Source organism: Moesziomyces antarcticus, assembly GCF_000747765.1.
Source record: "Moesziomyces antarcticus DNA, scaffold: scaffold_v10001, strain JCM 10317, whole genome shotgun sequence".
Lineage (NCBI taxonomy): Eukaryota > Fungi > Basidiomycota > Ustilaginomycetes > Ustilaginales > Ustilaginaceae > Moesziomyces > Moesziomyces antarcticus.
The window spans coordinates 2,131,943-2,151,440 of record NW_014639009.1 but is presented as its reverse complement, the minus strand read 5'-3'; the positions used below and the strand labels follow the sequence as shown (position 1 = coordinate 2,151,440).

Sequence of the window (19,498 nt, the reverse complement as noted above, 5' to 3'; positions counted from 1 at the left end):
ATCAGCTCATCATTTGTACAACGCATTGCCATTGCTACTTCACTTTGACATAATGGCGCCCGATTCGCGGATGGCGTCGCTGAAATGTTCATCGGGCGAGGGTTCGAGCCCACTGCTGCAGCACCTTGCCAAGCACGTATCCGAGCGGCCACGCACTGCGATTGAGGCCCTGGTGCACCGCCACGTGGATCAGGCGGTCTAGCGACATGGCGTGCGTGAGTGCGCCAACTCCGGGCAGGAAATAGACGTCCTTCCGGCGCGTCTTCCTCGACACGCTCGAGCCTCTGGCCAAACCAGCGGGGCTGCCGGCCTCCGCTGAGACGTCTGCGGTGCCGCTCTGATCTCGGCTCGGCTCGGGTCTTTGATTCTGCTGGAGCCACTGGCAGAGCAGCGCCAGACACACGGTCGCGTAGAACAGGATCGAGTTCTCCGCGCCCGTACCCGAAAACGTTGCATGTCCCGTGCCCGACGAGTCAAACGAGCTCGGACCAGCCCGTTCGAACGCGCCATTGCCGCTGCTCCGACTAGCACTCCTGCCTCGCGTGCTGACGTTGGCAGCTGCATGCGACGACGACGACGACGCCAGGTTGAGCGGCGCAATGTCGCGGCGCGACGAGATGCTCAACGTAAAGATCTTGCTCGCCTCGCTGAAAAGGTCGGTGCGGAAAGATTCGTCTTGCAGCGGGCCCTTGAGCCAACGCTTCATCTGCACCTTGGCGCGACGGTGGCCCTTACGACCCGACATGATTTGCACCATCTTGAAGCTCACCAGCATGCGCAGGCGCGCACCGTGCAGCATGAGCTGCGCCTCGCCTTTGCTGCTGGCATCAAGTCGACTCGAAGTGAGATGGTTGAGCTTGGCGGTGATCGATTCCACCCACGATTGCAGCGCCGGATCCCGATGGGGTAGAACGGCTTTGCCACTGTCGGCGTCGTCGTCTTCGCCATCGTCGTCGTCCTGCGGATTGGCATATTGCGACAGCACCGTGTCGAGGTTCCATCGACTCAGTACGAGGTTGTGCACGGCCGCGCTTAGCACCAGCCGCGTCATGGGCGACGAGTGACGCAGATCCATCGCCGACTCTTTCGCAGCGGATGCTTGTGCGGTCAGTCGGTCTCCTTGGCGAGGGGCGCCGACGCCGAGTCGAGATGTGCACAGCAGATCGGCAAGTCGGCTCTTGTGCGCAGATGCAGCCTGCTCCATCGACATGCCCATCCACTCTTCTGCCGACTCGGCCTGCCACAGCGACTCGACACACGGCAACGGAGACCCGAGCTCAGCAATGGTCACCGTGCACGGAAGATCCCACGCCAGGCTGAGATCGCTGTCGAGCGCAAGCAGCGCCCAGCTCATCCGCACCATTTCCTGATTGCGGATCCAACGCTGCCACTCCTGCTCGCGTTTGCGCGCCAGTGTCTCGCCATCGTTCGCTTGCCCCTGGTTCGAACCCATCGCATTGGGGTCCAGCACAAAAGGCACCAGCTCGAACAGTCGACATCGCCGCGCCATGGTCAAGACGATGTTGCGGAAGCCTTCGACATACTCGAGTTTAGCCGGATCGCCCAGATTGCGCCAGAGCGCATAGGTGAGCAGCAACGTCTGCATCGAGGGCAAGTAGCGTCCGCGCAAATGGTTGATGCCGATCAGCTTGTACGACACGGCGTGCACCAGCGAGCTCGTGAGCAGCGAGTAGGCAAAGGCATTCTCGGCCTTGGAGCACAGCGCACCCACACACGTCACCGCCGCCAGCAAAAGCGGATCGCACGTATCCGGATCAAAGCTCGCGCGGTGCAGGATGGGCAAGATGGCGTCGTGATGCTCAAAGTACAGTTGCACAAAGAGGTTCAGCGTGGCCGTCTCGGTGGACCGCAGCGTATCCTGGATGCGACGAAGGTCTTGCGGCTCCACCTCGCAGAAGCGAAACTCGTCGATCATGCGCTCCTTGGCCTGGTCCGTCATCGGCGCAACTTGGTAGCTGTTCTCGAGCGCCATCACCTCGTCCGATGCAAAGGGCACTTTCTGAAGACTAAGATGCCGCCCGCCGTCGGTAGCTTTGGGCCGGTACACCGAGGGCCAGTACTTGTGCCGTCGTTTGCGCCGTTTGCTGGACCGATCCGACGTCGCAGTGTGCGGCGAACGTCCCGAGACCTGGTCGTTTTGGTGGGTTCGTTGCGCTAGCTCCTCAGCAACCAGCTCTTGCATAGCCACGTCCTCGGGCGAGGGTGCTGCCGGGCTTGCATTCAGATGATTCCGCGCCGAAGGATCCGGATGGCGGTAGCTCACTCGTTGCTGTCGCGGTTGCGCAGCAATGTCTCGGTTCGCACGTTCCATTGGGTCCAGATCGGACGACTCGGACGACGACCCGGGCGAATGTGGCGGAGATGAGCGGCGTGGTCCAGCGTGTCCATCGATGGCGCCATCGCGCGATCTACGGCGTCTCAAAGCGCCATGCGACGGGCCGATCTGACGGTGAGGGCTAATAGCGGCGCGAGGTCCGCCACGGTTGTTGTTGTCGACGTCTTCTGGACCGCAACTTGAGGAGCCGCTGCTGTCGTCCTCCGAGGGCGAAGCCGAGCGCAGCAGGCCTCGGTTCACCGCCTCACTGCGGATCCGCGCCAAGGTGGCAGCGGCAGCATTGGCGTCCATGCTTGCCGGCGAGATCGCACTTGGCTGGCACTGAGCCTGGGCCACTTGCGAGGAGTTCTGAGGAGTGCGTGTCCGAAGCGGTGTGCGAGGGTGAGCCGAAGGACGCGCGTTTGAATGATCGTCTGTAAGGCCGACCGGCAGCGCGGCATCGACAGCGAAGGTGGCGTGTGGCGTCGAAGAGGAGGCGGCATGGTGTGTATCGTAGCGCCAACGGGGAAACGAAGGCTCTGGCTGTTCAAAGTAGCTTCCTATCAAGGGAACGCCTGGGTCACCCAGGTAAGCTGCCCAATCGTCGTCCGGAATCTCGTTCTGCAGTAGCCAGTCGACTGGAAGCGGCGACAGAGCCGACGACCAGGCAGCAGTGTTTGTCGTCTGCGCCTGAGACTGCCGCCAGGACTCGAGGTCGAGCGAGTCGAGGGCACGAAAGTGGTTCGGGAACGAGCTGGTGGACAAGCCCGGATCGAAGCTTGACGTGCCGAGTTGCCTCCCATTCGTGGATGGTGGCGCATCGACAAGGTTGTCGACTGCTGCAGCGATGGAGTCAAAGTCGACAGCATGCTGCAGTGTGCTTGTAGCGTCTTGGTTGATGGGCGCTGAAACATGTCCGCTCGATCCAGCGACGTGGGCGGGAGTGGAGTCGCTCTGAACGGTTTGCTCGGACGCAGGCTGCATGGCATTGGCTGGAAGAGCGTACTTGCACAAGGATGCCTTGTCGAGACGAGAGCATCGGCCACACACGGGCAGGACACCATCACACCGCACCTTGGCTCTGTTGCAGAGGCTGCATGCCTTTGACACTTTGCGACTGGCTGCAAGCGATCTCACTGACGGCGAAGGATTTCCAGGCTGCGCAGCATGTGCGCTGGCATTTGTCGCAAGTGTATAGGAGTCGGACGGACGAGCTTTGGGTGGAGACGGGCTGCGCTGTTGTGCGTGGGCGGAGACGGACAAGGCATCGTCCGAGCTAGACGAGCGAGATCGGTGACGAAGGACGTGCTTTGCGAGCACATCTGCACGATGGAAGCGGCGCTGACAGATGGAGCAGGCCAGCGAAGGCACTGCGTTGTGGGTTGCCAGGTGACGATCGCGATTGACCGCCCTCGAGAAGGTCTTTCCACACTTGGGGCAAGCAATCGCATTTTCGACGTCCTTGCTCGATTCAGCGGCTGCCGCATGGCTGTCTGAGCGTGTTGGCAGAGACATGGGAGGCTGGTGGATTTGCGCGTGGGAGACTACGCTTTGGAAAGCATGAGGCTGTGTAGCTTCGACCTCTTCCCACCCTTAACCACTGATCGGACCGATGGCGACGGACATCGCATTCAGAGCGAAGCCGATGATTCCTGAGCCTGAAGCGCGCTTGAGCGGGCTTCAGCGCGGGTATGCGTATATTGCCTTGCACGTCTACTTCGTGGTGAGTTGGTGGAAAGCGGCTTGATGGTGGTGTGAACGGAGCGTAGGCAAGCTCGCTGGTGGAGGGCTAGCCGCAAGGGTCCATCAGACAGCAGGAAAGTGTTGCTCCCCGCCGTTTGTTGCACAATGGGCGCGTGGGGGAAGCCGTGCGGGGAAGCCTTCAGACGCGGCTCCACCATCGCTCCCGCCAACTTGACACGGCTCCACCACGGCTCCCCGCTCGCTGACCAACAGCAGACCTGGTGCGGAATTTCGGTGCGAATTTCATAGTGTGAGTGGGCCGATCCTCGGTTGAGCAACGACGTTCGTGGCTGCTGCCTCGGCCATGCCGCTGGCCGCCCGCCACCCGCTATCAAGCCCTCTCGGCCGCGCGATCCTTGGTCGCTTGTCGGAAGACGCGGCGGAGCTCGTTGGGGCCTTTCGTGCTTTCGTATGCCATTTGCTCGATGGCATACGATGTGCGTTGCTCGCCGCGCGGGCCTGGTCTACATACTAACTCTGCTGCTTTGCTCAGAGTGCAGTCTCGAAGTCATTGGACATGGTGGACAATTGCAGAAGTGCGGGACAGGCAAGAAAATACAGACAATGCGCAGCGGGGGAAGAGAGAGAGAAGGGAAGGTCGGTGACGAGTTGCAGACCCAGCAGCAGTACTAGTACCTTGCAGTCAGGCGGCGCACGGCAGGACCAAAGAAGTAGCAGGGGATGCCAAACGCAGACACAATGCCAAACAGGATGGCAAGCACATTGAACGCGCCGCGCGGTCCTGCCTTTTCCAGGAAGTCGACGGTGGAGAGCGAAACGCCAAAGCTCACAATGCCTCGGGAGGCGCAGTAGAGCAACAGGATGGCGCCGGCGCGGTCCGGGTATGCATCGATCGAGTACGTGTACGAGCACAGGATCACAGCCGTAAACGTAAAGTAGACGGCGTTCATCGGGATCGCGATGCCCGTCCAGTGCCAAGAGTACGGGTCGGCGAGCGTTCGGCCATAGATGATGCACGACGCCACCGCCAGTCCGACAGGCATGATGAGCGGGATGAGGCGATGCTCGGGTCGCGTCTTGCCTCCGTTGCGCGCAGCCAGCCTCCTGACCAGCCAGTCGCCGCCCATGCCTTGCAGTGGAACAAAGATGACGGCCGTGATGAGCTGTGCAGCCATGACGTATCCGATGGCGTCGTAGCTGAAGCGGTACGGCGGCGAGCCCAACGCACCGGCGTATTCGGTGGTCATGACAATGTACGCCGACAGCGCCAGCGAGTTCATCAGCATCAGCCAGAACACATTTGGATACGCCATGACGTGCACCGCCGACCACAGGCAGCGTGCAGCCTCGCCAAAGCGGCTCGGCCCCACGTAGACACGCAGCGTCGACGCATACGTATATTCGCCGTACGTCGCCGTGTCGAGCGACGGCTTGCGCTTGTCCGTGTAGAAGATGGGCACGCGCGAGTCGATGTCCTCCGACGGCACCATCGCCTCGTCACGCTGGTAGCGCGACTCGGGCACAATCAGGATGGCGCCGATCGCAACGACGAGCGAGACGATGGCAACGATGCCGTACCACCATCGCCAACCAAGGTCGGTGGTGATGTGACCGGTGGCGATCATCATGACGGCAAACCCGGTGGTTTGCATGCCCGAAAAGACAGCCATGCGGTTGCCGCGCACGTGAAGGTAGTTGATCTCCTGGACGATCAGAGGGCACAGAGCCTCGGACTGACCGGCGGCGAGCGACATGAACGCGCGAACGATAAAGTGGGAGTCGAATGACTGGCTCAAGCCACAGCCCAACGAGGTGAAGGCAAGCAGCAGCGACGAGAAGATTAGCACTGGTCGACGACCAATGGCGATGGCAGCGGGGATGCCGACGATGTTGCCAAGACCCATGAACAAGGTCGGATAGACGAGCAGATCCGGCACGCGCTTGTCGCCGCGGTACTCCTTGAACATGAGGCCCGTGAAAGCACCCATGCCGGACGAGACGAGCACACTGAAGATCGAGAAGAAGCCCAAGACGATAAGCACCGCCCACTTTCGCCACTCTGGCATGTTGAGAGGGTCGTGTGGATCGGTGGTCGGCTGCGGGATGAGCACAATCTCGTTGCCCTTGATCAGGGTCGTCTCGACCGGAGCAGCGCTCGACTCTGCACCTTGGCCGGCGTTCTTGCCTTGCGAGCCATATTCTACGGAGTCCAGGTCGTGGACATCGTTTGTCACCCCGTCCTCCTTGATGTCCATCTTTTCGTCCAGACGTCCGGGAGCCGACATGTCAGCTTGCAATGAGGGGGATCGCGGGAGTGGGAAAGTCGAAGGTAGCGGAACGGAGTGCTTCGAGCTCGAGCTTGACGGAACGAGGTTGTTGTCTAGAAACAGCCGGGATTATATGCTGCCGGGAAGGGCAGACGAAGCCTTTGATGCGAATCTCAGGTACGGAAGCGCAGGTCCAAGAAGTTGTAGACAGAGGAGGTGCCCAGTATGCCTGATTTGACCAGGGTTAGTGCCCTGCGTGAGGGACAAGGGTGTTTTGAAAGTGTTTGTGCGCCAAGGAGGACCGGCTGCATGCTTTGACATGCAATCAGGAAGCCGTGTGTGGGGTATCGCCGTCCAGACAGAACCAAGAGTGAAGCAAGAGACGAGGAACGAAGGATGCGGAGTCCCCAGATCACGACTTGCGTGGTGGTGTTGACGGCGGAGGAGAGGCTAGCACAAGGCTCGATTTTGCGATGCTCCACCCGTTCTGGTGCTATGTACGCTGCTAGCCGTAAGCTCGAATCGCGTTGGCACGCCAGCAAGATGTGAGCTGCTCACATGTCAGGTATGCGGATGGCGCGGCCTCGGAGTCGGCTGTGGGGCCGGAAAGGCGGCAAGGGTGGAGCCGCGCCTAGACTTAACCTCGAAAGACGTGGGGCCGCGCTTGTCGGAGGGAGCGGTGCATGCGCCAAGAGGTCTGCCTCAACGAAAGTGCGGGGAGAGGGACGAAGGGAAGGTAGGTGGCAATGGGAGCAACGCGCTCGAAGAAGCAGCCGGTCGTGGCAGATCGTGAGCGAGGCAAAAGTGCTTGGTTCAGTGACTCGATCGTGGTTGGTGGAGTAAACCATGCGGTTGAGCATTGCAGCTTCTTTGATTGGACGGGGCAGGCTGGAAGACAAGGCGGTGGACGAAAGGCGCCAACAGCATGTGCGGAGACCCCGCCAATTCGGGCGGGCCGGGGATCAGCTTGTGCTGCAGAGTACCGTCCACGTCGTGTGCCTGACACATGTCTCTCCGCCTTTTTTTTGGCACCACGTGGAGCCGCAACCCCAAGAATCACGGCGAAGGCAGATCTTCGACGTGGGCAGGGTGAGGTGGTGGAGCCGTGCGCGGTGCCCTGCGCCGCGGGGCAATTCATTCTGATCCCGAGCGGCTCCACCACGGCTCCACAGCTTCACCGCTCCCAGCCACGACAACTTCAGCAACCGCACCACGCCGCAAACCCCCACCTCACCCCCACCATCTCCGAACACAAGACGGCACAAATGTTTGAAGCTGTTCGAAAGCTCATTCTAGACGACCCATCACTCGAGGCAAGCTGAGCAATTTGCTTTGCTTTGCGCTTCTTGTCTGGCTCGTGAACACAATCGGACACCAGAGGCAGATGATGGACCTGTGAGCCCCTAAGTCTCATGCTCCAGACTGTTAGCGGGAAGGTCACGCCCATTTTGAGTCTGAATGATCCGGGTGAAAATTTCGCACATACTGTATAGAACTGGTACAGCAAAGTCTGTATCGTGCTGGTAGAGACACCAAACAGCCAAGGCAGATCTAAAGGAAGGGCAGGATGATGTGGCTAGGATACTCGCTCGAGAGATGGATGTTGTGTTTGCCGCGGTTGATGCCCTTTTCGCCGTCCGAGGCAAACTCTTGCAAGCGCACCTTCTGACCGGAGACCTGAACCCGCAGCGACTCGCCTTCTTCGAACTGAATTCCCATCGGCCACAGCGAGATGGGCACCTCGACGACGGTTCCGGGTTCGATCTTCTCCTCCTCGTCGTGGGGATGGAACGGATAGAGCTCGTGCATACTTCGGCTCTCGTCGATCTTGCGGTGCGAGGCTTTGAGCATGCCCACTGGACCGAGATAGACGACCAGGTTTGACATCTCGCGCGGCGACATCTCTTTGAACGACTTGATCGGCACGGACGACCACGGCAGGTTGAAGTTGAGCATCTCCTTGCCTGACTTGTCCAGCTTGCGGATGATCACGTAGATCTCCATGTCGTCCATGTCGTCGCACGAAAGGTACAAGTTCGCTCGTACAAGACCAGCCAGCGCCTGGTCCTTCTCAAACGTGTAGGTGAATCCTGCAAAGTCGCTCGGGCTCTCCGAGTCGTAGCTCACCACTGAGTGCGACTTTGGAGCCGACGTCGACAGGGTGCCGTTGGACTGCAAGAACATCTTGCGGTACTGGGTATCCGGCAGCGGGTAATCCGGGACGGCAACGTCCTGAATAGGTTCGACGCCCTCGCCGTACTTTAGCAGAGACAGCCGCACTTTGGGAGTGTCTCGCTCCCATCCGTTATCGATATTCTTGAGGTATCGGTCGAAAAACTTGGCCAGGTCGTCGATCGACTCTCGGACGGCCCAGAGATCGTACCACTCCTGGTACGCATCCCACCGCAACCACTTCTGGTCGGTCGGCAGCTCCATGAATCCTCGAACACTGCCGACCGTGTGCACGAGGGCCGAGTAGGAGCTAGTGATGTAGGCAGGGATGCGGATCTTGGAAAAGTCGGCGCGCTTGTCCTCCCAGTACGGGTTGGAGAGCGGATTGCGCCCATGCATCTCGGGAAAATTCTCCAGGCCATTGCGGCTTCGGTGCGTGTGCTCCTCGATGAAGCCAAAGAGGCCATAGTCCCAAATGCCTCCGCGCACAAACTGTTCACGGAATAGATCGGAACAAGCCTCCCACGGAGCGATGCACTTGAGCGAGGGAGGGGCCTCGGCAGCGATGAACCACTGGCAGATGGCAAGGTGGCTGTTGCCGGCCAATGCGACGTTCCCGTTGCACCACTCCTTCTTGGCAATCGCCTCAATGACATCGTGCCCGTCCTCTCCCTCCTGCGTTCCCATGATGCAGATGTATCCGTCCGAGTCGCCCGCGCCGCGCGAGTCGGCGTTGACCACCGCGAAACCGCGCGAGCAGTACTCGGCTGGGTCCGGGCCTTCGAATTTCTCGAGACCACTGAGGGTACCTTTGGGTACACCCAGACCGAACGGCATGGGCTTCATCGAGAGAATGCCGCTGTATTTCTTGCCGTAAGGGCTCCAGGCCATGATGGCAGGCACTCGATCTTGTGCTGTCTGGACGTTGTCTGTCGAGGCAGGACGGTAAATGTCGCAGTAGAGCACGCAGCCATCTCGAACCTTGATGCCTACGTCGTGCTCAACGATGATGTCGCAAGGAAGCGGGCGCGAGTCTTCGTACATCTGCCATCCTTTGGGTAGTCTCTCGACTTTGCCGGGATGGAAGCCTGCATAGCCGTTCTCGCCCACCTTGGGGTGCTTGATTGGCTTGTAGTAGGTCTGAACGGGGGGAGGCATGGCTAGTGGCTTTTGCGCTTGGAATCTGGGCACGCTACAAGTGGAGAACCTGTTCTGGGCGATGCACAAGCTTGCGGCTGGCAAGTGGCGATATGTTTGGAGAGATGGCGAGAGACGAAGTATGATGGCATGAACGAGCAAAGGCACGGCTTGTTCAGTTGGGGTCTTGCTGCATCATGCCAACGATCGGCGGTCAGAGGCTTATAAGTCGGTTGCTTAGGATCCAAAGCTCCAAGTGTGCCGCTCCAAGCGTGCCCTGCATGCTCGAACCGACCGAGCCATGGCTTCTACGCTCTTCGGTTCGGACATCCTGGAAGAAGCGGTGTTGCGGAAAACGGCTCGCCCTGCTCCACCGCTTGTCGGCTCTCTGGACCCTTTTCGTGGTGGAGAGGTCCAATTAGAGCTTCGACTCCGGGGCTCCTTTCTCCACGCCGCCAACAATGACAACGGCGGCTCCACCAAAATTTCGCCGCCGCCTGCTTCTTGCTTGCTGAGGCTTGATTTGGTGGAGCCGGGCTGCTCCACCGAGGTCACCCGTCACCGTCGGCCGGCACGCAAAATCAGGGTCCTGCCTGCACAACTCGAAGCACAGCACAACGCTCGAAGGCTTGCAGGCCCACAAGGTCGGGCTCGACACGGTGCTCCACCATGCCGTGGGCCTCCGCGCAGGCGTCGAAGCCGCCCAACCTACGAAAACCTCTCTCGCTGTGTCGCACTTGAGACGGCATGCTTCAGCCTCAATGCAGCGGCAGAACAAGTTATAAAACAAGTACCTCTAGCTTTGGTCGAGGAGAGCGAATCTACATCCATCATTCTTTGCCTTCGTACTAAGCTGCTACCTTTCAGCCGCAACCTAATCACGAGAAACATCATGGCTCCCACTGCTACCGCTACGGCCAACGTCGTTGTTCCCGAGGCCAAGCCCGTATTCCAAGCGGCCAACCCCAAGAGTCTGGCTGACAATGTCATGAAGCCCACCAAGACCACCTACGGCGACTGGCGCGACGACTTCTTCCGCGATGGCTATGTGGTGCTTCCTGGCGTGCTCTCGAGCGACAAGGCCGAGCACTACCGAAGCAAGCTGCTCGATTGGATCACTGGCTTCAACCTCGGCCTCGACCTGAACGACGAGTCGACATGGACGCAGGAGCACCTGCCTCAGAGCTTCAAGTCCATGTTCCTCAACTACTGCGCTCCTCACGAGCGTTTCATGTGGGAGGCTCGATGCGAGCCTACTGTGATCGAGCCCTTCGCCAAGCTTTACGGCACGGACGAGCTGCTTGTCAGCTTTGACTCGTTCAACATCGGCCTGCCGCGCCGCAAGGACCTCACCTTCAAGCCATGGCCGCACTGCGACCAGAGCGCGGACCGACGGGGCCTGGCTTGCGTGCAGGGCATCTTGAACCTGTACAACTCGGGACCTCAGGACGGCGGACTGATCGTGATGAAGGGATCGGCGCCGCTGTTTGAGGAGTTCTTCGAGCAGCTGCCCAAGGAGAAGCGCTTCTTCTCGCCGCACGTGCACAGCGACTTTTACGCGTTCAACGAAGAGCAGGTCAAGTGGTTCGAGGAGCGCGGGTGCACGCAGTACAAGGTCGAGGCCAAGCCTGGCGACCTGATCCTGTGGGACTCGAGGACGATGCACCACGCCGCCTTCCCGATGGGCAACGAGATCCGCACCGTCATCTACACGTGCTTTGCGCCCGCGTCGCAGATCTCGCCCGAGGACCTCGCCAAGAAGCAGGAGCTCTTCAAGCGGTGGGAGGGCACCACGCACTGGCCGCACTGCAACATGTTCGGCCAGGGTAAGGCCAAGAAGGATGGCAAGCGCGAGTCGGAAGAGATTTGCCCTCACGAGCGAGACGAGCCGATCGAGAAGCCGATCATCACCGAGCAGATCAAGAAGCTTGCCGGTCTGGTTCCGTACTGAGCCGATCCCCTCCCCTGCATCCCTTCACCCTTGCCCTCAGCCGCAGCACCACTTGTGGCTGGAGCCGTCGTCGTATCATTACATGTACCGCAGCATCTCATTCCGAATCAAACTGTTCCGTTGTCTTTGAGATTGCTTAGCGTGCCAAGAAGTGTGCAGAGTAGAGCCCATGGCGTCTCTGCCAGGTGGTGATTAGGAGGGTTTGTCTTGAGCCTTTTTTTCTGTCTTTTCGGAACCTTTTTTTCGAGTTCGAATTTTTAGAGAAATGAGTTCTTTGCTTTGGCACCTGCTTCAGGCGACTTTGACCGCTCGCTCGATCGGCAATGATCTGGATAAAATCGGGATGCCTTGCATGTTTGGAGCGCATCATCGTAATCGGGCCGTCCATTGCTTCTCTTGGTCCAGCCAAAAGCACACGGATCCAAGACTTGTGCAGTGTGCGGCCAACTCAACGACGGTAGCGAAGCCCAAATTTGGAAGCATGCAAGCTGGACGAACGTGCCTGCGTAGAGCGTGTTAGAGAGTCGGCTTTCAAACGTGGCCGTCTCGCACGGACGGACGGATGGAGGGAAAGGAGGAGCCGAGCAGAAGGGTTGCCGGGCGTTGGCAGGTGCGGCCCTGTCCCAACCGATTTTGAAAAGACGCCTTCCGCGGTTGCAAAAAGTGGAAAAAGCAGCGGATGGAAGGCGAGCGCAATTTTTGGGCTTTTGGCCGACTCGAGGCGTCTGCCGAGCCAATGATAGCGCGCTCACTCATCCCCCGCCCGCCCGCCCGCACGCTGGGCTGTCACGGCCTGACCGCGCTCGCACACGCCTCCTCCTCCCACACACACGCCCACGCCAGGCCGATTTCACGCTGCGTCGGAAAGTCTGACCTGCACTCGTCGTTCACATTCAACCTCAACACCGTCGCTCTTTTGCCATCTGTCACTCAGATTGCACACGAACGAGCGTAAGATCCTCGGGCTCGAACGCGCGATCACTCCGACGGCATCAGCGGCTCATCAAGATCCAATCAGTAACGGCAGCCACCTAGAGAGTAGATCCGCAGCCCAGACTCAAGGCCATTCTACCGTCCCAAGGACAACGACGACCACAACATACACGATGGCAGCGCCCTCCAGAACGCCACACACCGGCAGCGGCAGCAGCGTCGCAAGCGCCGCCGCACCAGCGCAAGCACCAGCATCGTCTCTGTCGCCCACATCGCCAGCAGGCCAGACCCACCCGCACCACCATCACCATCACCATCATCATCATCACCATCACCACGCTCATCACATCACCGACCCTGCGCGCCGAAAGAAGAAGCACCTCCCAGCCCAGCTCGCCCAGCTGCAGCTCGAGAACGAGGACGAGGATGCCAACAACTTCATCTCGTCATCTCGCGACGCTTCCGAAGAGGACAATGACGATCAAGAGGAGACCTTTGACGACGATGCATCCATTGCATCTCTCCGCCAGCATCAGCAGGGTGCAAGCACCAGCTCCCTGACCAACGTTCCCATCTCCTCATCGCTCTCCTCTATCCCGCCCAATGATCGCGACCAAGCTCTGATCGACTCGGCCGCATTGCATCAGCCGTCCAAGCTGCAGCACCAGCTCAAGCCCACCACTGCTCTCGATGACAAGACACCCGCAAGCACAAGTCCGCCTCGCGTCGCCGCCGCCCCAGCAGTCGCTTCCGCGGCTGGAATTGCTGGCGCTCCCACCAGGACCGCTCAGCCAAACGTGCAGCACGGCTTCGTCTCTCCCACACAGCAGCAGAACCAGTCGTCGCAAGATCGCAGACGCGAGGCCTCGTCCGATGACGACGACCGATACGTCCGCCCCTCGGTGGGTGCGACGCTGGCGAACGCAAGCGCTGCCCTCTCCAGCAGCTCGTCGACCGAGCTCCTCCCCAAGGCGATCGTCGCACAGCGACAGGCGACTCACCCAGCTGGAGCGGCCTCCGATCGCTCTGCAAAGGCGAACTCGGGCGCCAACCTCAACCTCGGCTCGCTTCCAGCTCCCAATCTTGCAGGCGGCGCTTCCTCGTCTCAGCCGTTGAGCACGGTCAAGCCACAGAGCCAAGCCATTGACCCCATCTCGAGCGCCACGGCTGCGGCTACGCCCAAGGCGCAGCAGGTAAGCGAGACCAGCGCAGCGCCAGCTCCGGACAGTGCTATGCTTGGTCAAGCCGCCACCTCGGGCGGCATCTCACCGGCTGCCAAGCGCAAGACTTCCGCCTCGCATCACGCTTCCACCGCTAGTGCACGCCGCGCAGAGATCCACGATGGCGCTGCCGAAGAGGCTGGCAACAACACGGATGGTGCCACCCCCTACGATGGCGATGTCGAGTATGCCGCCCGCACCCCCTCGTCTGTTCCAGCCGGCACCAGCTCGTCTGGCGGCAATGTTCCGATTCAGCGCGACATCAGCAAGTCTGCTTCCGCAGCGAGCCGCGCTCCCGCCAAGAGCACCGCCCCGGGACCTGTCCGTTCGCTCTCATATATCGAGACCATGAAGAGCAAACACGCCGACTGCCAACCCGAAGGCGACGAGTTCGAGGAGGGCGGCTTCCAGCCCTCGTCGATCCCATCGGCAGAAGAGATCCAGGCCTGGGTCAACCAAGCCATCTTCAAGCCTGACGCTCAGCGCGACTACTCGATCAACCCGCCGCCCAAGCGCTACGACAGCGAGGGTCGCGAACGCCCCATCCGCATCTATGCCGACGGGGTCTACGACCTCTTCCACTACGCCCACGCGCTGCAGCTTCGTCAGGCCAAGCTGTCTTTCCCGTCGGTGCACCTCATCGTGGGCGTGGTGAGCAGCTTCTCGTGCGGCAAGCACAAGAACAAGCCCGTGCTCACAAGCCAGGAGCGCTACGAGTGCGTGCGCAACTGCCGCTGGGTCGACGAGGTTCTCGAAGACGCTCCTTGGGTGGTCGACCAGAACCTCATCGACACTCTCGAGATCGACTACATCGCCCACGACGACCTGCCGTATTCGGGCATTGGCATGGAGGACATCTACGCATTTGTCAAGAAGCAGGGCAGATTCCTGCCTACCAGAAGGACCGACGGTGTGTCGACGTCCGAACTGCTCGGTCGTATCGTCGAGGTCTATAGGGAGGGCAGCCTCGATGGCAAGCTCACCAAGATCGGGCTCGAGGACCTCACCTCCACACATATTCCCAAGTCAAGGTAGGCAAGGCGGACATCATGTGTGCTCATCTTGCAAAACCAATTCATTCCACTGTGTTCTTCACCTGTATGTTGTGTGCTTGCGGTGATTACAGTCGACGGGGCGCCAAATCGTGCCGTAGACGGAAGAGCTGAGCGATTTGGTGGGTGAGATGCCCGAGTTCCGCCAAATTCCATGTGCGGTGTGGAGGTTTCTCGACCCGACCTTCCTCTCGAGGTTCTTCTCTATCCACCATCTCTGCACGTCTGCCGCGGCAATCTTTCTTTCGCTAGCCTCACATCCTAGCATCGATCTTCTCGATAAGATGTACGCTCCCACTCGCGGCGGTGCACGCGGCGGTGCGGCCGAGTTCAGCTGGGACAAGGTCAAGGAGTCCAAGGACCGCGAGTTCTACCTTGGCAACTCGGTCGCTGCTCCCACCGGTCGATGGCAAGACGGACGCGACATCAACTGGTACAACAAAGACAGCTCGTCCTCCGCATCCGCCGCTGCCGAAGAGAGGCGTGAAGAGCTGCGCCGAATCAAAGAGGCCGAAACGGCGGCGCTCTACGCTAAACTCGGTAAGCCGCCTCCGCCCTCAACCACCGACTCTTCCGCCAAAGTTGGCGACAGACTGGCTGTCGGGTCGGCATCGACGTCAGGAAGGAGTGCTACGGGTGCCAACGGCGAACCTCTCGATGCGTCAAGATCCAAGTGGGGAGGAGAGGAGGAGATTTCAGAGGCAGACAAGAAGCTTGCTCGCAAGTTCGCTAGAGACGAGGTGAGGAGACGCCGTGCAGAGGCGGGCGAGGACGGAAGCAGGAGCAAGCGCGATCGCGACAGCCACCACAAGAGCAGCAGTCGACATGGTGAAGACGATGAAGATCGTCGCAGACGCCATGAGCGGCACCGAGACTCGAAGCGACACCGCGAGCACGGCCGCGATGGCGACGAGTCGAAACGAAGCCACCGTCGAAGCGGACGAAGTCGCAGTCGGAGCGCGAGTCCGAGCAGGGGAAGCAGGTCCAGATCGCCTGAATCTTCGCGACGACACCGTCACCATCGCCATCAACGAGACCACGACGCAAGCAGTCATCGTGCGAGGGATTCCACGTCTGCTGAGCGCGAGCACCGCCGGCACCGAGACGATGACTCGCGGCACCATCCATCGTCACGTCGCGAGCATGATAGCTCGCATCGTCGAAGAGATTGAACATCGACTCCACCTCGAAAGCGATGCAATTCAGTGGCGGCCACTTGACCGCTTTCTCCATCGCGATTACCTTGAGTGCGGTGATTGTGGTGCAGCGCCCGGCCGTCGTGTAAATGAGGCGGCGGGATCCAACGCGTCAAAAAAGACGCGCTGTGCCGCGTGATTTTTTTTCCCGCACGAAGAACTCAGCCTCCACACAATCTTGGGTCGGACAACACCATCAGCCGCCACCACTGTCATGTCGTGTCATTAGCTTCTCCCAATACATTCGAGATCAGCACCGTCACCGACACGGCCGCCCTCGGATCATGTCGACGTTGCGTCACACTCACTCTCGTAGACTCGCCGCCAGCCTCTTCGTTCGCTGGTAGTGGCCCACCATGACATCGCCAAAGAAGGCTGCACAGCGATACGACGCCATCGCCTCGGGGTCGCCGTCCGCTGTAGCCTCGAACTCTTCTGCAGGCCCATATCGAGACGCACAGTCCGCGCCCACATTGCAAGGGTCCGAACAGGCGTCGTCCTCGCACTCTTTCGGACGTGGCCGCAGCAACCTCATGGACAAGCCGCCTTCGCTTGCCCCGCCAGAGCCAGAGGACCCACCAATCCCTACACACACCAACCTCGAGACGGCTGCGCATGTGTCAGGTCCACCGCCCTGGCCCACAATCACGTACCGGCACCTGCTTTCGGCAGGCACGCTCAACCCGACCAACCCTTTACGCGTGATTGCGCACTGCGACGTCGACGCGGCGTACGCGCAGTTCGAAGCGTCGCGCTTAGGTCTCGACGCCACCGTTGTCCCCATCGCCGTGCAGCAATGGCAGGGCCTGATCGCCGTCAACTACCCAGCTCGTGATGCGGGCGTGTCGCGCTTCGAAAGCATTCCGGAAGCGTTGAAAAAGTGCCCCGATCTTCACCTTGTTCACGTCGCCACCTACGCGCACGGGAGCAACAAGGCCGACTACTTTCCGGATCCCAAACCCGAGACACACAAGGTCAGCCTCGACCCGTACCGCAGGGAGAGCAACAAGATCCTAGCCATCTTCAAGAAGACGTGCCCGCGCGGAGCGGTGGAGAAGGCGAGCATCGACGAGTCGTACTTTGACCTGACGGTCGAGGTGCGCAAGCTGATGGTCGAGCGGTTTCCGTACCTTGCCAATCCGCCACCGGATGACCCGGTGACCGGCGCCAAGGGAATGGATCAGCCACTGCCGCCGCCGCCGCGGCTGGGACTCAAGCAGTGGAAGCAGCTCGGGTACGTGGTGCCCAAGTCGGGCGACGTAGGAAAGGCAACGGGCATTGGCAGGCCAGAGAAGGCGGTCGCCAAGGGCGCTCTGCTCGTCGATGCGCCCATCGGTGCCGGAATCGTATCGGCTCCTCTTCCCCCCGCGTCTTCGGAGAAGGAGGAGGGAAAGGACAAGGAAGGACAGGCTGGATGCTCGTGGGGCTCAGAGCAGGATCGGCTCACGGACCCGACGTCGAGTCAACAGGAGGAGCTCGATGAGGAGGCGGCGCTATGGGATCGCATCGAATACGGCGAGACGACATGGACCGACGTTGCACTCGCACTCGGCGCGGAGCTCTTGAACCGCGTACGCCAGAATGTGTTGGACGAACTCAACTATACGACGTCCGCGGGCATCGCATGCAACAAGACGCTCGCCAAGCTATGCTCGTCGTGGCGCAAGCCGAACGGGCAGACGATCATGCGGCCGTGTTCGGTGGCCAACTTCTACTCGTCGCTGCCCTTCCAGAAGATCCGCTTCCTCGGCGGCAAGCTCGGCAACGCCATGGGGCTTGAGTGGAACTCGGCGACCGTGTCGGATCTGTGGCAGGTGGGGCTGGACGAGATGCAGGCCAAGTTTGGCGAGGAGGCGAGGTGGGTGTACAACGTGCTGCGCGGCATCGACTACAGCGAGGTGCGCGAGCGCGTCAATAACCAGACCATGCTCGCCTCCAAGTCGGTGCGCCCGGCCATCACCAAGCCCGAAGAGGCGATGCATTGGCTCGGCATCCTGGCAACCGAGTTGGCCATTCGGCTGAGGGAGGCGAGGGAAGAGAGGACGAATCTGTGGCCCAAGACGCTGGTGCTCAGGTATATTCGCGCCGGGTCGGTGCCGCGCAGCCGGCAGACAGCGTTCCCATTTACAGATCCGCGCAACCAAGACGATCTTGCCAAGGTCATCCTCAAGAAGGGACAGAAGCTGTGGGAGGAGAGCGTAGGCGATGCGCTTGGACTGGGAATCGGTGGATCAAGCTCGGGTGGCGACGCCAAGGTGCTTACCATCGCATTAGGATTCGGAGCGCTCGCCGAGGGCGAGGTCGGGCAGCGTGGCATCACTGGCTTCCTGGGCGCCGCCAATCCCAGCTCGAGCTCAAGTTCCAGCGCGAACGCGAGCGCATCAGTGCCGAGCAAGTCGGTTGCCCCGGATGCTGCGGACGAGCAGGCGTCGCCACGCAAGAAGAAGAAGCTCAATCGGCTTGATCACCTGTTTGAAACACAGAGCAGACAGCAGCAGCAGCGATCAACACCGCCACCGGTACCGACGTCTGACGACAAGAGCGAAGGCAACAACGACAGCACGCAAATCGGGGATCCCGCGGCAGATCCAGGAACGAAGGCCGAGGTCGACGATGGAAGCGCTGGATCGGGCGATGCCGATCGCGAAGAGGAACCGCGCTGGGCATGCCCCGAGTGCGCGCACGTCGTGACAGCGCCGACGGGATCGCCCTGGTTTGAGAAGCCGTATCTGGTCGAGAAGCTCAAGGATGAGCATCTGGATTGGCACTTTGCCGTATCGCTCTCGCAGGCTCCTCCTCAGCCATCGGGCTCGACAGCATCGCGGCCAGCAGCTGCTCCCAATTTACCCGCCACGCAAAAGAAAAAGCGGGCGCTGGACAAGTTCTTTACGCGTCGTTAGAGCCGCGAGCCGTGTTTTGGGGTCTGCACCCTGCTTTTTTTCCACTTGCACCCTCGCGTGGCCGCCTGATTTCCAACTCAGCTGCTTGATTGGGCTCGCGATCCATTCGGTTCGTGACCACCACCCTCAACGCTTGCGATAGGGTCCCATCAGCGACCCTCGCTCTTTCACGCGTGCACGTCGTCGATCCTCCATACCTTGTTGTGTCTCGCATGCGCTGGGAGGCGAAGCATAGCCGAGATAGATCATCGATCGACACGCCGCCATCCCCACCTTGCCACCTTTCAGCCAAGTCACAAGTCAGCGCGGGGATGGCGCCACTCGACCCGCCTCGACTCGTCGCCATACCACAGAGGCGGGTCCGTAATTCTTGGCAGAAATGTACACCAGAGCACTTTGCGATATTTCGCCCCGGTTGGTCGATTGCCGTGTTCACAGCAGTCGCCCCTGAGCGTGGGTGTAGAGTTGTTCCGGCGATACCCATGGGCTCGGATGGTGATCGGTCGTCCCCGAGCTAAGCGCCAGCGCCACGGGAGGCTCTGCACGATCGGGAAGATGTGATCACGGAGAGGAAAACAGAACCAAGTCGGTGGCGGACAGATGCTTGGCGGCAGGATGCATTTATCCTCTG

At 60.4% G+C, this 19,498-nt stretch overlaps 6 protein-coding genes across 6 annotated transcripts; 3 read left to right on the top strand and 3 right to left on the bottom strand.

Moving 5' to 3' along the window:
* Window positions 1–88: 88 nt before the first annotated feature.
* On the bottom strand, window positions 89–3,850 carry PAN0_001c0782 (uncharacterized protein; the record flags this gene model as incomplete). Its single annotated transcript, XM_014804397.1, has 1 exon — window positions 89–3,850. One exon carries the CDS (start codon window positions 3,848–3,850, stop codon window positions 89–91), a length of 3,762 nt encoding a protein of 1,253 aa, XP_014659883.1.
* Window positions 3,851–4,707: 857 nt separating this feature from the next.
* On the bottom strand, window positions 4,708–6,324 carry PAN0_001c0781 (MFS transporter; the record flags this gene model as incomplete). The annotated part of the gene is made up of 1 exon (XM_014804396.1): window positions 4,708–6,324. The coding sequence occupies one exon, from the start codon at window positions 6,322–6,324 to the stop codon at window positions 4,708–4,710; it is 1,617 nt and encodes a 538-aa protein (XP_014659882.1).
* A 1,533-nt stretch (window positions 6,325–7,857) lies between these two features.
* On the bottom strand, window positions 7,858–9,636 carry PAN0_001c0780 (uncharacterized protein; the record flags this gene model as incomplete). Its single annotated transcript, XM_014804395.1, has 1 exon — window positions 7,858–9,636. The coding sequence occupies one exon, from the start codon at window positions 9,634–9,636 to the stop codon at window positions 7,858–7,860; it is 1,779 nt and encodes a 592-aa protein (XP_014659881.1).
* A 280-nt stretch (window positions 9,637–9,916) lies between these two features.
* On the top strand, window positions 9,917–11,566 carry PAN0_001d0779 (uncharacterized protein; the record flags this gene model as incomplete). The annotated part of the gene is made up of 1 exon (XM_014804394.1): window positions 9,917–11,566. The coding sequence occupies one exon, from the start codon at window positions 9,917–9,919 to the stop codon at window positions 11,564–11,566; it is 1,650 nt and encodes a 549-aa protein (XP_014659880.1).
* A 1,106-nt stretch (window positions 11,567–12,672) lies between these two features.
* PAN0_001d0778 (uncharacterized protein) lies at window positions 12,673–15,943 on the top strand (the record flags this gene model as incomplete). The annotated part of the gene is made up of 2 exons (XM_014804393.1): window positions 12,673–14,750; window positions 15,037–15,943. 2 exons carry the CDS (start codon window positions 12,673–12,675, stop codon window positions 15,941–15,943), a joined length of 2,985 nt encoding a protein of 994 aa, XP_014659879.1.
* A 380-nt stretch (window positions 15,944–16,323) lies between these two features.
* On the top strand, window positions 16,324–18,867 carry PAN0_001d0777 (DNA/RNA polymerase; the record flags this gene model as incomplete). Its single annotated transcript, XM_014804392.1, has 1 exon — window positions 16,324–18,867. One exon carries the CDS (start codon window positions 16,324–16,326, stop codon window positions 18,865–18,867), a length of 2,544 nt encoding a protein of 847 aa, XP_014659878.1.
* Window positions 18,868–19,498: the final 631 nt, after the last annotated feature.